The sequence below is a fragment of the Sparus aurata genome, chromosome 5 (genome assembly GCF_900880675.1).
Source record: "Sparus aurata chromosome 5, fSpaAur1.1, whole genome shotgun sequence".
Lineage (NCBI taxonomy): Eukaryota > Metazoa > Chordata > Actinopteri > Spariformes > Sparidae > Sparus > Sparus aurata.
The window spans coordinates 30,820,084-30,834,040 of NC_044191.1; the positions used below are offsets into that span (position 1 = coordinate 30,820,084).

Consider the following 13,957-nt stretch of genomic DNA (forward strand, 5'->3'; position numbering starts at 1 on the left):
CCTACTGTAGCCGAGTTCTAACGCTGCTGAGAACGTTGGGTGACAAATTAAAGGTGAGTGAAACGAGGGGAAACATGATGATGTCAGATGCTTCAACACAGAGCACGAGAGGTCACTGAGAATGAAAAACGACATGGAGCAAACGCTGTAACCTTCGCAATCACAAGACCTCGACCAAACTGAACACCCTGAAGATTTTTTTGAGTGATGCCTTCAAAGGTGCTCGTCAAAACACCACAAGGGAATATCTTTTGGAGGAATGGTGTTCAATGAGTACTGAAGCTGTGGCTCAACACCTACAGTAACTAAGACACTTTAATTTGTCACCTAAAGTATCGGGGGGGATCCTACACATGACATCTTCACTATAGTCTAGACAAATTGTGTAGCTCTGACCTGAGACTCATAAGCAGTGACGTCAACCCACTCCATCCAGCTGGACAGCTACATAACATCATCACAGAAAGAGTGACCCGCAGGTTAAAGCTTAAATGAAGCACAAGCGAGACACTTCGAAGCCACACTTAAATCTGTGAATATGAGAAACCCGTGCTACTGACAAGCTGGTCCTGAACCACGTGAAGGGAAATGTTCTAATCAACAGCATGTTTATCCAAGAGGGCTGCAAATAGTACTTATTTTTGCTAAAAACCTTGAGGAATTAATTTGCATCCAGACGTAGCTTAGTTTTCCAACATGAGGTAGATACACTGCACTGAATTACCGCTGCAGTAAAATACATCAAATGCTGAGTGAGTGAGAGCATCCATATGAACACCAAATGCCTCAACAAACATCTTTTCTTTTGAGCTGTGGGTGTTCTTATATTTCTCGTAAATGGGTTCCCCTTTATCTCATTAGAACAGAAAACACAGCCACAGAATGACTGAATCACTGGAAGCTTTCCCTGAACTTGGTTTACTGAAAAAATATTAACCACTTCTGGTCCGACTACGGAGAGATGATGATGCAGAGTTTTTTGTCCTACCTGGAGCATCTGACTGCCGAGGCCTTCCCTCTCCTTATATGGTCGTATGACACCATCCTCGTGGATGAAGCGTGGAGGACGGAGAGATTCAATATCTTGTGAAGTCTCCGCTGCCCTAAAAATGACCCAAGACAAACCTTGTTACCTTATTTGTGTATCCATTTAGTGTAAAGCTGACAGAAAACTAACACTTTGTTGAGGTCAGACACTGAGCGTACACCTTCAACTCTGCAGCACATCCATGTGATCACATACCTCTTGATCCCTTGAAAAGTACTGCTGGCCATGTCAATAATGCCTCCAGTAGGTCTGGCAACAGCGCCAACCAGACCTTTGCCAACACCTTTGAAAAAGCCCGCTGCACCCTCCTTCTGGGCTCCTGCAAGATAACACATCAGACATCAACACAAAGCTGGACACATGATTAAATAGTTGGATTAATAGCTGTATTTTTACAAGCGCATCCAAAATGTTGGCATTTATGGTCCAATTCAGCCTACCTTTAATAGGTTTGGTGACAATCCCTGTGATCCCACTGACAAATCCCTGACAAAAGCAAAACACAAGAATATTACCAAGAAGCTGCAGACAATTTAATTGAGTTCATCAATTTGCATTCTTACACCTGAACACAAGCTTGCGTACGTACAGACACCAATCCCTTTCCACCCCTGGTCAGCCCCTCTCTCAGGCCGCTGGGCTGTTTGTTCATAGTCTCTCGTCTCTTCTGCTGGTACTCCTCGTCCATCGTTATGGCAGCAACACCCTTTGCCATGGCACCTGTGATCCTGGAGGCCGCACCTGCTATTCCACCTGGAAGGCAGATAAGAGCCTTTATAGTTACTATTTAAAATATGTCTATTAATTCTATAAGAAAAAAACTGTTTTTATCTCTCTTCATTTTCTGTTCACATGACAAATACGGCAAAAACATTTAAAAAGCACTTTACATTAAAGTTCATTACAGTCACAATAAGCAACATGAAATATCTAATTAAATACAGAAAAATAAAATATTTTTATGTGTCTATGTACCACAGCAATAAGTTTCAGGTTTCTCATGTGGGAAGAGATAAGTTTCCGCCATGTGCTTACCTACAGCTCCTCCCACCAGAGCCTTCACGCCAAGAGCCATCCCTTCAACAAACTCCTCAGGCCCCTGGATGGCTCCCTGGAAAACCACAGATAACAAGTCAAACACGAAGGCTTTAAGCAGCCACACTGATGTTGATATTCACATTAACCCAATGCTAATATTTCACCATTTAAATATTCAATATTCACCCCAAATTGAGCATTCCAGTCCTACCTGATAAGGCTCGTAAAAGAAGGCCTCCACTCCCTGTGACAGTCCTCTGATCAGTCCAAAAGGATTTCCGAGTACGTCCAGGCCGAGCACCAGCACATACATCTGTTTGATAGCCTGAAATATGCACATACAGACACTGGTGAGTCAACTTGTAGCCAGCACCTGATTGGTTTTGGTATAATTCAACTTTTTTTTTTAATTCATGAAAGGATCACACATGAGATGTACTCTACTGGCCACTTCTGCAGTGTCACTGTCCATGTGTGTTACCTGCTTGGAATAATGTCTGATGACCTCCCACTGCAGCTGCTGAGTGGTACAAAACTGGAAGGTCAACTCAAAGAAGGCCAGTCTGAAATAAAAGACAGAATCGGTTAAGTGGCAGGGACTCCTGAAACATCAAAATCACACAAACAAGAATGAATGCTGCTGATTTATGTGTCGCTTGTTTCAGCATTTGCATGCGTTCGTACTTGAAGACAACGTCCTGCACGTCAGTGAGTGTTGCACCGATGCTCTTCAGCAGCAGGTTGAGGGACTCGACAGGAATGAGCTCCGTGTCTCTCTTCTCTTTCAGGCCGTCTTCTCCTCCGGTACTCAGAGAGAAACTCAGGTGCAGCTGAAAAAACAAAAACATGACTAATCTTGGCTGGCTCTTGTTTACACATGTGCCATTCATGCTTGTTTTGTTTCAACTAAACGAAGAAGTCTGCTGCTTAATATTTCTTAAGCATCTTATTTCTGTACAAACCTTGATGGGGGAGATGTGGAAGTACTCATACAGGCTGATAGGAGAGTTGTCAGCAGCAGAGACATTGTTTAGTTCTGTCATCATATGCTCCATGTCCTTCTCAAACAGTTCCACCTGGAAGGAAATGTCGAGCACAAATATGCAGAAGCATTAACGTCGGATAAAGATTATGTCATTGCATCGTATGCTGCGTTTGAATATGTGATTGTCTGACCTCCTGTTCTGAGTTCATGATGCTGGCATTCTCAGGTGTGAACAGGTCCAGGATGGCGTACAGGAAGCCCAGATCGAGCTTCAGATCCATCTCTTGAATCAACACCTTGAAGTACCTGAGGCAAACAAGACATTACCGTCAGTGTTTGGGAGCAAAACGGAAAAGAGCCGAAAATGGAGGCCAGAATGGATTGTAGGGGGCAAATCAGAATCAAAACTGAAGTCTGACTCCTGCCTACAGAAGGCTGGAAAAATTGATCAACACAACAAAAGTACAGCACAGTGCCTCACAAAAAGAAAGAGTCACTTACTTGATGCGAGAAATGTCAGAGTGCCCTGCTGTTCTGGTGACAATGCTGATATCAGTGAGCGGTTTGGGTTCTGTAGAAATTTTCAAAAAAGACCATATTAAAGTCTGATATATTACGAACTGATGGAACATATTGCTAAATTCAACAGGATATGTACAGACCTGCATCCATGGTGATAGATTTTGGCAGTTTTACGGGGTAAAAAACATAAGGGAAGATGGCTCCTGGCAGCTGATTCTGGATCTGTGGGAGGAAAAAGAGGCATGTGACATGAAACAAAAGCAAATTAAGACCGCTGCCTACTAGACTGATATTGTTGTGTTTTATTTTTTGTTTTGTTTTTCAACTTCTTTTCACCTGAATGCGGTGGATTTGGACACGGTAGGCGCTCTGTCGGGGTGAGACGCTGTACTCAATCTTTACTCCAGGCAGGAAGTGCCTCCTCAGAGGAGCGTCACACGGCTGAAGCATCCGCATGTCCGTGCCGTTGGGAGTAAAGCACACCTGGAGGACAATTACAAACACCACCCCATCAATTAATCAATCAGTTGACAATCATTTAACCACTTGGAGCAGCACCTTTTTAAATTCAAGAATACAGCCTACATTGCTAACATGAAACAGACAGCTTCATTTGCAGCATTTTCAAATTTAATTAATACCTTATTACTAATTCAAATCAAGAAAGGTGAATAAACAGTATTTAGTCCCAAACCTGCATGTTGTTCTCCAGGTCGACGATGGCGTTGTCCACGGGTCCAGCTTCAGTGTACTCTTTAAATCTGTTCTCCAGCATCTCAGCTTCTTTAGTGCTCATAGTCTTCCATCGGCTCTTCTTCTTCGGCTTTAATTCCCACACAACATCAGAGCTATGACAAGAAAAAAGAAACAAATGGGATGTAAAATCAGGACGTGTTATAGTTGCTGCAGGATTAATCAGGAGTGGGCAAACATCATGCAATAATCCATTTTACCGCAGTATGATGTTTGAAAGATGACATGATTTATAGGTAAATAGCTGCATAAAATTAAGATTTAGTCCCAGTAATCAGAACAGTAGGTTGTCTTGTAATTTCTCAACAATATTGAGCCACATTTGTAACTGAACATTTGCCCTATAGGCAGTTTTTGTGAGTAGATGTGTGCACACGCGTATGTTGCTGGTGATCTACCTTGTAATCCCAATGAAGGAGACCTCCTGACTGCTGCTGTTGTTGATGAGAGACACTCCCATGTTCTGCAGTGACAGGATTATTTCCTGTTCAGCTAACTGCGCCTTCTCGCTCTCACAGAGCAGCTTGTAGATCCGCTGCTCCTCAGTGAACAGCACAACACGCTGGAGACCTTTGGATCAACAACAAATCCAAATCATTGTTGTCCCTTCCCCCTTAGAAGTCTGGATCAGCTACAGCACTTTGTCTCATCAGCTGGTAGCGATTCAGTGATTCATTATTCCATAAGTTTACACCTGGATCCTGTGATCAATAGAGCATCTTTTGTCTTTTTGGACAGTAGTAACCATCGAGTTCTTGGCACATGACAACACTCTTGCACTAACAATGACCTTGCAGATGTGATGATCGTTTTAAGTGAATATAAGACTGTGAACAACAAAATTCCAAATGCATTTAAGTGATCTGGGAATTGAATTTGAAGCTCAGTGTACTTTACCTTCATAAAAGGAGATTACAAACAGTTTTCCCTCATTGTTCATGTCCACCCGCAAGTCCTGAAGATGCAGAACAGACAAACATACCGTTTGAATAAACAACTCATTATATCATCTAACAACTGTGTTTATATCTAAATGTGTCAAGATTTAATATCATTACCTGCAAAATATGTCTATTTACTAGAAGAACTGATGAATGAAATCAACTCCATGTCAATAGACTTTAAAACTCATTCCTACCCAACACGCGATGTACAATTTGGCATTTACCAAATTGTCCTCTCCTAAAAATATGTAACTGCACTTGAAGTGAGACTCATGTATATTATTATAATACTTTATTTACTACATTAGCTCATAACTATCACAGATGTTACTTTAAAACACAGTGTGTTTTGTTCGTTTACTTCAGGGCTTCATTAATGAATAACATCTGAGCATAGTAAAAGTTCTGAGGGAGATATCGACACAGTCTATGTGTGCGGTAACAAATTTAGCCTTATTTTGTCTCAATGCTAAAAGCAGACTGATTCCTGCTCTCAGCTAGAAATACAAAGTTAGAGGCCTCTTTACTCTTGAAATGGTGAGAAGTCAAGATGTCTGTTTGGTAAACTCTGGTGTGTCTCAGGTAGGGTACGGTACCTCTTCGCTCTTCAGCTTCCCACTGTAGGAACCACATTTCCAGCAAAGCTCTCGGGACCCAGTAGGTTCAGTCCAGGTGTAGTGCACAGCTTTCCCAGCCTCCAGCTGCTCGTGCTCTGCCTCCTTCTGTGAGCTGCAGACACATGAAACCCAACCAAACACACACATACTGAATGCATCAGCAACATCACCAAAAGACCAGAAGTAGTATTCGACAGATTTAAGATGACAGGAAGCAAATGATGACAGACAGCTGTACAGAGTAACGGTAAAACAGAGGACGATATAACAGAGCCCAGCCACCAAGAATGTACCGCCATGACAAGCATCCAATCCAAAGTACCTGTCTGACAGAATACACAAACAGTTCCCATAAACAGACAGAAATATGACGGTACGACAACAAACACTATCCCAACATCTCAACCTGAGAGTTAAGCATATTCACTTTGATTCTGATCTCGATTCGGACGAGACAAAGCGGACACAAGAAAAGGAAAGAAGCCATAATCTACGGATGGAGATGAAAAACAAGAGGATACAACGCAACAGAACGACTGGAAGAAGCAGGAGGTGTGATTCCACCGGCAGAATCCCATCCAGTCAGCAGCATTCAAAACTACTGTTTCTACGAGTAAAGATGATTTAACACTTGATAGTAGATCAAAGGAAAATAGTAATAAATGAGTACATTGGTTTAGATGTCTAACCTGCTCCTTTCTCTTTACTGAAATGGTCATGAAACATTTTAGATCAGTGTTCATTTCCAGCAGATCAATAAGAGGTAAATTATAGTTGGTCCTTTATAGATAAATTATTTAGGAAATGGAGTGACAAAGTTTTGAAACATGTAAATGGCACAATGAATACAACAAAATATGACATAAGGACATCATATGATATTGTTTCAATGGCTGTACATTATTTAGTCCTCACTGACGTGGGTACGGAGCAGATTACACAGACAAACCAGAATCAGAGCTGAAGCAGTCGTCTTCTACTTATCTTTACCTGCACTCTTGATCTGAACACACTCTGAAGTCAAGTGTGCTGTCACACTGAAGTGACCGTTTTCATTTCATTCATCCATTTCTTTTCCCGCTGCATCATTTCTGTGTTTGTGCCCTCTTGGCTGCCTTGAGAACTGTAAACTAAAATGTACTTTTTTTCCTTTTGTGATTTCATGCTGTTCTTGATTTTTTCCACCAGGTGTCACCCGCAACTGCCTTCCTCGATAAGGTTAACCATTAAACGAACTAAAGTCCCAAACGTACTGCTCATAACACATTTTAAATAACTGTGCATCTTAGTCTTTACTTTTACTCTTGTGAGCCTTAAGTGTATTCTTATTAGATTAATCACTGTACTGTATTTCAATCATGCCATTTTTCCTGGCATGACAGAAAATACAAAGCTACTTTTTTTAACTAGTTTTCTTGTTACTGCACTCAACTTCACACAACACTGTTGAGCTTTGGTCACTTTTACGGAATCTATATTTTTCACTATTATAGAATTTGTCATCCACTATTTCTTTTTTTACAACTTCACAACTGCTTCTTGTGAAAAATTAAATAAAATCCAGACAACTGCTGTCCTCAACCTTCAGTGGATGTGTTTAGCTCACTTCATTACTCTGCACCTACACACAGTAAGGGCAGCAGACTACATTCACATACTTTATGTAAATTGTAATAACAGTCTACATTTTCCTCAATATGAGAAATCTGGCAACTCCACTTCATTTTTCCCCCCTCAATAAGTTATTTGGCACCTACATAAAGAATGACAGCAACAAAATAAATGCAGCACTTTCAGGGTCTTTCTTTTCTTCATTTGATCTTATTCTTTCCTCCCTGAGTTCAGAGTGTGTCAGAAGAGTTTTCACATTTTTCTACCTGTCCTCCTCCATTGAGAAGGAGAGGTCGAGCAGCTCGTCAGCCACCCACGAGGTTTCTGTCCGGGCGCTGCATGACCCACAACACAAAAACATAAATCTCTGTCAGCAAAAACAAACACTGTTAGTTATCATCGACTAAAATGTTTAAGGCTGCTGCAACAAGAGAGAAGAGTATTGTCATTCAACAAATGTGCAAAATCCATATCAATGAATCGATGGAAACAGATGTTGATGTTGTGCATGAAGAGATCCTACTTTGTTGACTAAATTAAAACCTGCTGTTAACAAATAAAATAAACAGCTGATAGAAATACCTAAAATATAAAAGAAGAGGTGAATGAACGGCACGGCACTACGCTTGATTGCGGCTTCTTCATCTTAAGGCAAGTGTGTCACCTCTCCAACATAATTCAACTTGAGCTTTATGAAAGCACATTCACAGACAAGATGCAAGAAGATGCACTCTCGTAGTAAGAAATAAAGCAGTAGGAAATGTTATGCGAGTTCATCTAACACTCGACTAACTGAATGGAAAACAACAGGTTCCAAGTAAACAGAATTACCAACATTTTGTTTACGTCCATGCTGTGCCAGTCCACCCTCAGCAAATACTTTAACTACATTTTATTTAACTTTAACTTCCTGTCTCCATCTCTCCTGCGTCTCAATAAGTTCATTGAGGCCCCCAAATAACTACTTTGTTGAACTATCATGACACACGTCATCCCCATCATGATTAATATTTTAAATTAGATCCTTTCTCCTTGCCGTTCCCGGCCTTTTTGCTAAAAAACACCCTTCCCTGAATGGCTTCCCTCTCGGTTCTGTTCTCTCACCTCTGATGGAACTGCAGAATCTGGTCTTTTGTGTGGTTGATAATGAGGAACGGAGCCGCGCCGTCGTGGTACTCAGAGAATTGGATCGTGGCGGAGTGTTCTGACAGGTTCACGTCCACAATGATCCCACCCACCTGCAGGAAGGAAACACACCGCAGTCTACACACTGGAATATAGTACAAGGGTTTCTCCAATGCTCTGAAACAGGACATCATGTATCTGAACTTTTATCACAGACAGAAACAAGCTCATTGTGCAGGTTGTGTAATAATCTAGTTAACACAGAGGGAAAACACTCATCTTTGTGTGTGTGTCTACTTACGGAGTCGTCCAGTTGCAGCAATAAGCATTTTTCTGGTCGTGTGAAGTCAATAGTCTGAGGAGGCAATAAACAGCCTTCTACTTTGATCTTTAGCCGCTTGGTGTCATTCTCAGGCCAGAAGGGAACCGCTGACTATATGTGGAACAAACAAAAACTTTATTTACCCTTTTACAGTAAGGGTTTCATCTGACATACAATTAACCAATCAGCATTTGAAAAAGGTCTTGCCAATTCTGACAGCATAAAAAAAATTTGACTTTATTTGATTTATGACATTTTAACTATTTTCGGAGGTTAAAGCTGTAAATATCTCTAAAAAACATTAGTGAGAGTCAAGGTATGCAACTGTCAGGTAGATCTACTGTGTGAGATTCATTACTTGCTGCCATGACAGTGTATGATTATAGCATTTAAGTATAATTCACAGGCTATAAAAATGGCTCTGACCTGTTCCGGCTGAGCCTCTGTCCAGTTGTCTTGCCCCTCTTCACATATGAAGACTGTGTTCTTTGTTCTGTTGACCAGCATGTAAAACGGCACGAAGCTCACGATGCGGGTCAGACTGAAACTGCTCGCGTCAATCTTCACGCCAACCTGAGGTCAGACAGACAGCACACAAATACACAGACACCGACAGTGAATAAAACCACAGTAACAAAACTGCTTTGGTTACAAATAGAAGTCATTTAAAGTTCAATCCCATACATCTGACACTTTAAATGGATCTAAGGTGAAAGTTTGTCTGAATTAATTTACGTTTAAATATCAAACTCTTTGGAGGAATCTCACCAGGTAATCTTTGTATCGGCCTTTACATTTGACATCTCCATGGCTTCCGACTGTGTCCAGGGAGAAATCATCAGAGAGTTCGCTGTCTGAGATCAATAGACGGACCTGAGGGAGGAAAAGAATCACATTTCTATAAACTTTGAACAAGAAGTTATGGGTGTGGATATTAATGATACCCAACTGAATTGTGTACTGAATTCAAACCTCAAGAATACAAGGAAAGACACAACTTGACCTCAAAGCTACAGTACTAGTATTCAATACTTTTTGGGGCTCATGCCATTACCGATAATGATATGGGAATTTTTCACTCACCATTATCAGTATGTGCATATTCTCTGCAGCTGTCTGTCATATTTGGTTATCGAACACAAATATACCGATACAGATTTGTCTCTCAGAAGCCAATATCTGCCAATAATATCTGGCAACTGATATATTGGTCGGGCTCTACAAGTTTTATTGTGATACCAGAGATCAGAAACTGTCTTACCTTATTGTTTTTCAGGAAGTATCGTGGCTTGAAGGAGAAGAGCAGGGGCATGTCATAATCCAGCGGGTGTTTGCGGTGGATATCATCGGCTTTGTACTGCAGCAACCTGCCTGTCTTGTTCAGCATCCAATACGGAGAATGGATAGCAACCTCCGTTTGTCCCTGGTCATATTTAACATGCACTGCTATGTCCAGCTCAGCCCTCCTGCGCTCAGACCCTTCACCATCGTCTTCGTCGTCATCTCGTAGAGACTGGAACACTATGAAGGTGATTTCTTCCTGGTCACTTTTGAGACTGTATGACACAATGATTAGTTTATTCAGATTAGAAAAGTTACTGCAAAAATATACATATACATACATACATATAAATGCCCCTCCTATAAAAACAACTGATTACTCAGTTGACGACCAATATTCTCAGAATGAGGAGACAACAAGTACACAAAAATGATGCAAAGTAGAAAATCCACAAGTCAAACCTGTACTCAGAGGACCAGTCCTGAGCCAAGTAGTTCAGTAGGCGGAGATCAAGTTTTGATTGGTCGATGACTGCAGTGTGAAGCTGGGCAGGGTGGCCAGGGTTCAGAGTTTCCTCAGGGGAAGCGACTCCACTGTCCTGTTGAGCAGCAGGGAGAGAGAGAGACACTGAGTACAACAGTGAAAGATCCTTAGCTTATACGTCTTCCTGTGGACTCTGCACTTTGCATGTCTTTAGAGTGTGTAGGCATTATGATGGACCATTTCTATTTATTAAGCATGGCATGTTCTTAGTCTTGTTTTCTGTCTGAAATGCAAGCTGTGGGGTTAAAGAAACAGAATCTCACTTGGATGCTGTGAAATGAATTTGATTACTGGCATTACAAATCATAGTGCTCTCAATTCTCAAGTCTCAAATGAAAACAAAAACCATTGACACTGGAATAAAGCAAAATAAACTACTCGCATTTTGTATTTTGTAATGTGCTGAAACCCATATGTTCCTTTTCAATCATCAATGTAGTAGATTACCCGACACAGCCTACCTTCAGTGCGTAGGAGATGGGGTAAGGCAGCAGGTTGCGAAGGAGGACTGAAGGCCACAGGTGCAACACGAAGGGCACATCAAAGTTCTCCCCAACGTCTCCGGTGTGTTTGAATGTCACTGCATCTTTTACCGGCACGATGTTGACCATCAGCACACCACCCTCATTTCCACGGCGACGGCAGGTCTGCTGGAGGTGTGTCTCGGGCTGCTGGTTGCTGACGTCCTCGTAACTGAAGCCCTCTGAGCATTCAAACTGCTCACCCTGATTGTCAGCGTCATCCTCTGTTATCGGCTGAAGGCTCAACTCGGACCTGAGGGGGGCAGCAGAGAGGAGATGTGGTGAAGTGAGGTGTGTGCCATGTTTGTGACAAAAGAGAAAGGAGACTGCTAAAGATGTGTGTTTATGTGTTTGTCCTCACCTATATGAATCCAGAGGCACACAGAACTCCTCAGTGGGCAGAGATGTACCCAGACATGTTGTTCCCTCAAAAACTTTGAATGGGATGGAGAAATGATTGATGATCTGCATGAAAGAAGAGAAAAACTTAGAGATTTCTTTTCCTGTATTTCAGATTTGATCTTTAACACGTAGAAGATATATAACAGAAACTTCTTGGAACTTCTGCTTATCATCCTTTAATCTAATCCTAAGAATCAACCGCCTAGCTAATTGACATTAATACTTATTCAATTATCTTAAAGGATGAGAGGCTTACAGCATCTTGAAAGGAGAATGTAATTTATATTAATACAATCCACTTTGAAATATGTTTTTACTTATTAAATCAACATACGTATAAAAAAAATGTACAGGATGATTAGTGAAGTACCTGGAAAGGAGAGCGGATCTTGATGTACTTGCTGCCCTCCACAGAGTAAATCTGGCAGACCAGGAAACGAGTGACTCCTGAGTCTTTGTGCATTACACTGTACATTCCCCTGCCCACCTTGATCAGGGGGATCACACAGGCTGAGGTGTGGCCCATCGGAGCTGGAGGATGAGGGGGACAAGATCAGTTCATATGCACTCAACTTCAAGTGTTTTATTTGGACCTTTCTTTCTTTCTTTCTATTCATCTTTAGTTTAATGATGAGAAGCAACAAGAGCTAGGTGAGCAGAGAGGACATGGGTGAAGACATTCGTCAAAGAAGATAAGAACTAGTTTTTATATAATATTAAAAAGACAAAGTTCGAATTATGATCTAAACAATTGTCTCATCTGTGTTTTTTAAGGTGCTTTTTGTTGTAATACTCATTTTGGCCACATGAGGCTGCAAAGCCCCACTACATCATGTTCTTAATAGAACTAAAAGCATTCATCTTTTCTTGAATTTTAATTTCTCAATGCACCTCAAGACATGTAGAAATGTAGTGCATCACTGTGGATCTTAAAGCATACAGGGTTCAAGAGAGACACCAACTCAAGAACAGAAACTGAGTGTTCTGGAGGCGGTTGGCAGTAATGTGTAATTGTGATATTGCAGCTAATGATAAACTCTCATGTGCATATACAGTATGACTGTTAATGTAGGTTAACTTACTAGGCTGTATATAGTAGTCCTTCGCACTCAGAGAGATCATGGCTGAGAACTGGTCAGAGTCCGTAGTGGTTGAATAGTCCATCCCGAGGGTTTCCCCATCCTGCATCGTCACAGTGAGGTTGGTGCTCTGCTGGCCGATGGGACAGAACATCTCACTGTGGCGGACAGACACCGGCAGGCCCAGGCGGTTCTTCACTACAAACGGAGCTTCATCCTTCTGGAAAGATTCAGCTGTCTGTTTAGCAGCCTCTGCAAATGCCTGGGGAAAGATGAAACCATGAATGTTATGGACGACTGCCCAACGTTAGACTTCTTGGTGAAATGATTAAAGCTCTTCTCTTACCGTGCCCAGGTTACTCAACATGGCCAGTCCACATTTGGAGAGGGTGATGTTGAGCTGGTCTTTACTGCTGATGACAATGACTGTCTTATAGTCTGGGACATGGTAATCCACTTCATCTGACAAACCTGTGTACTTCATAGGTTTCTTCTTCATCTGGTTAGAGGAGAGTAAAAAGTGTAAGTACATCTGTGAGTAAACTGTGTATACTGTATGTGTGTGCATGTGTTCATGTACACTACACGAGTACCTTCAGTTCAAGTGTCCACGGACTGAAACCATCTCTTGTATCATCTTCTAAAGGCTCCAGCAGTGGTTCCCACACTCCCATCATCTCATTGTAATAGTGTACCTAAAGGCAAAACACACATAAAGTCTGGCCATTACAAGCTGGAATATTTTGAAATATCATAGGTATCATCATCATCATCAGTAAATAGACCAAACAATATCAAAAACACAGAAAACAAAAGCAAAAGTCAAACATTATCCAGCGATATTTTATAGTGAAAGGTTCTGCGTCTGTTACCTCCAGGGTGAGCTCGCTGTGTAAGTTTATAAGTGTTGACCAGTTTTTCACATCACCATGGAAGGAGGACTTGGCCAGAAGCATGGGCATAGTGCGGTGTCCCACTCCAGCCTCCAGAGTCAGACAGATGGATTTGATGGTCATCTGCAGCATTGAATAGCCAAATAATTCACTCATTATGTTCTTATGTATTAAACTGGAATATAATAATTATAGTTTTATATGCAATCAAATACATTTTAAAGTGCTTCTTGAAAAGAAATCTATGATGTGTAATATAAAAGAGACCAAAG

The 13,957-nt window shown here is 41.4% G+C and overlaps 1 protein-coding gene across 7 annotated transcripts in view; it reads right to left on the minus strand.

The window, feature by feature from the left end:
- vps13a (vacuolar protein sorting 13 homolog A) overlaps positions 1 to 13,957 on the minus strand; it is a 33,967-nt gene that overhangs the window by 3,242 nt on the left and 16,768 nt on the right. For 5 of the 7 annotated variants that reach the window (XM_030416745.1, XM_030416744.1, XM_030416746.1 and 2 more), the window contains exons 42-72: positions 13,665 to 13,808; positions 13,386 to 13,487; positions 13,139 to 13,291; positions 12,796 to 13,054; positions 12,084 to 12,244; positions 11,673 to 11,776; positions 11,252 to 11,564; positions 10,709 to 10,845; positions 10,227 to 10,521; positions 9,734 to 9,838; positions 9,392 to 9,538; positions 8,945 to 9,076; positions 8,623 to 8,756; positions 7,785 to 7,853; positions 5,887 to 6,019; positions 5,244 to 5,301; positions 4,745 to 4,916; positions 4,288 to 4,441; positions 3,930 to 4,076; positions 3,734 to 3,815; positions 3,573 to 3,642; positions 3,263 to 3,377; positions 3,049 to 3,162; positions 2,771 to 2,916; positions 2,568 to 2,649; positions 2,298 to 2,411; positions 2,084 to 2,159; positions 1,638 to 1,801; positions 1,489 to 1,534; positions 1,244 to 1,367; positions 989 to 1,103 (exon numbers count right to left, since the gene is read on the minus strand). In XM_030416745.1, coding sequence (XP_030272605.1) covers positions 989 to 1,103; positions 1,244 to 1,367; positions 1,489 to 1,534; positions 1,638 to 1,801; positions 2,084 to 2,159; positions 2,298 to 2,411; positions 2,568 to 2,649; positions 2,771 to 2,916; positions 3,049 to 3,162; positions 3,263 to 3,377; positions 3,573 to 3,642; positions 3,734 to 3,815; positions 3,930 to 4,076; positions 4,288 to 4,441; positions 4,745 to 4,916; positions 5,244 to 5,301; positions 5,887 to 6,019; positions 7,785 to 7,853; positions 8,623 to 8,756; positions 8,945 to 9,076; positions 9,392 to 9,538; positions 9,734 to 9,838; positions 10,227 to 10,521; positions 10,709 to 10,845; positions 11,252 to 11,564; positions 11,673 to 11,776; positions 12,084 to 12,244; positions 12,796 to 13,054; positions 13,139 to 13,291; positions 13,386 to 13,487; positions 13,665 to 13,808 — 4,167 coding nt within the window. The remainder of the gene's footprint in view (positions 1 to 988; positions 1,104 to 1,243; positions 1,368 to 1,488; positions 1,535 to 1,637; positions 1,802 to 2,083; positions 2,160 to 2,297; positions 2,412 to 2,567; positions 2,650 to 2,770; positions 2,917 to 3,048; positions 3,163 to 3,262; positions 3,378 to 3,572; positions 3,643 to 3,733; positions 3,816 to 3,929; positions 4,077 to 4,287; positions 4,442 to 4,744; positions 4,917 to 5,243; positions 5,302 to 5,886; positions 6,020 to 7,784; positions 7,854 to 8,622; positions 8,757 to 8,944; positions 9,077 to 9,391; positions 9,539 to 9,733; positions 9,839 to 10,226; positions 10,522 to 10,708; positions 10,846 to 11,251; positions 11,565 to 11,672; positions 11,777 to 12,083; positions 12,245 to 12,795; positions 13,055 to 13,138; positions 13,292 to 13,385; positions 13,488 to 13,664; positions 13,809 to 13,957) is intronic. The other 2 variants (XM_030416750.1, XM_030416748.1) reach the window with 1 other exon arrangement.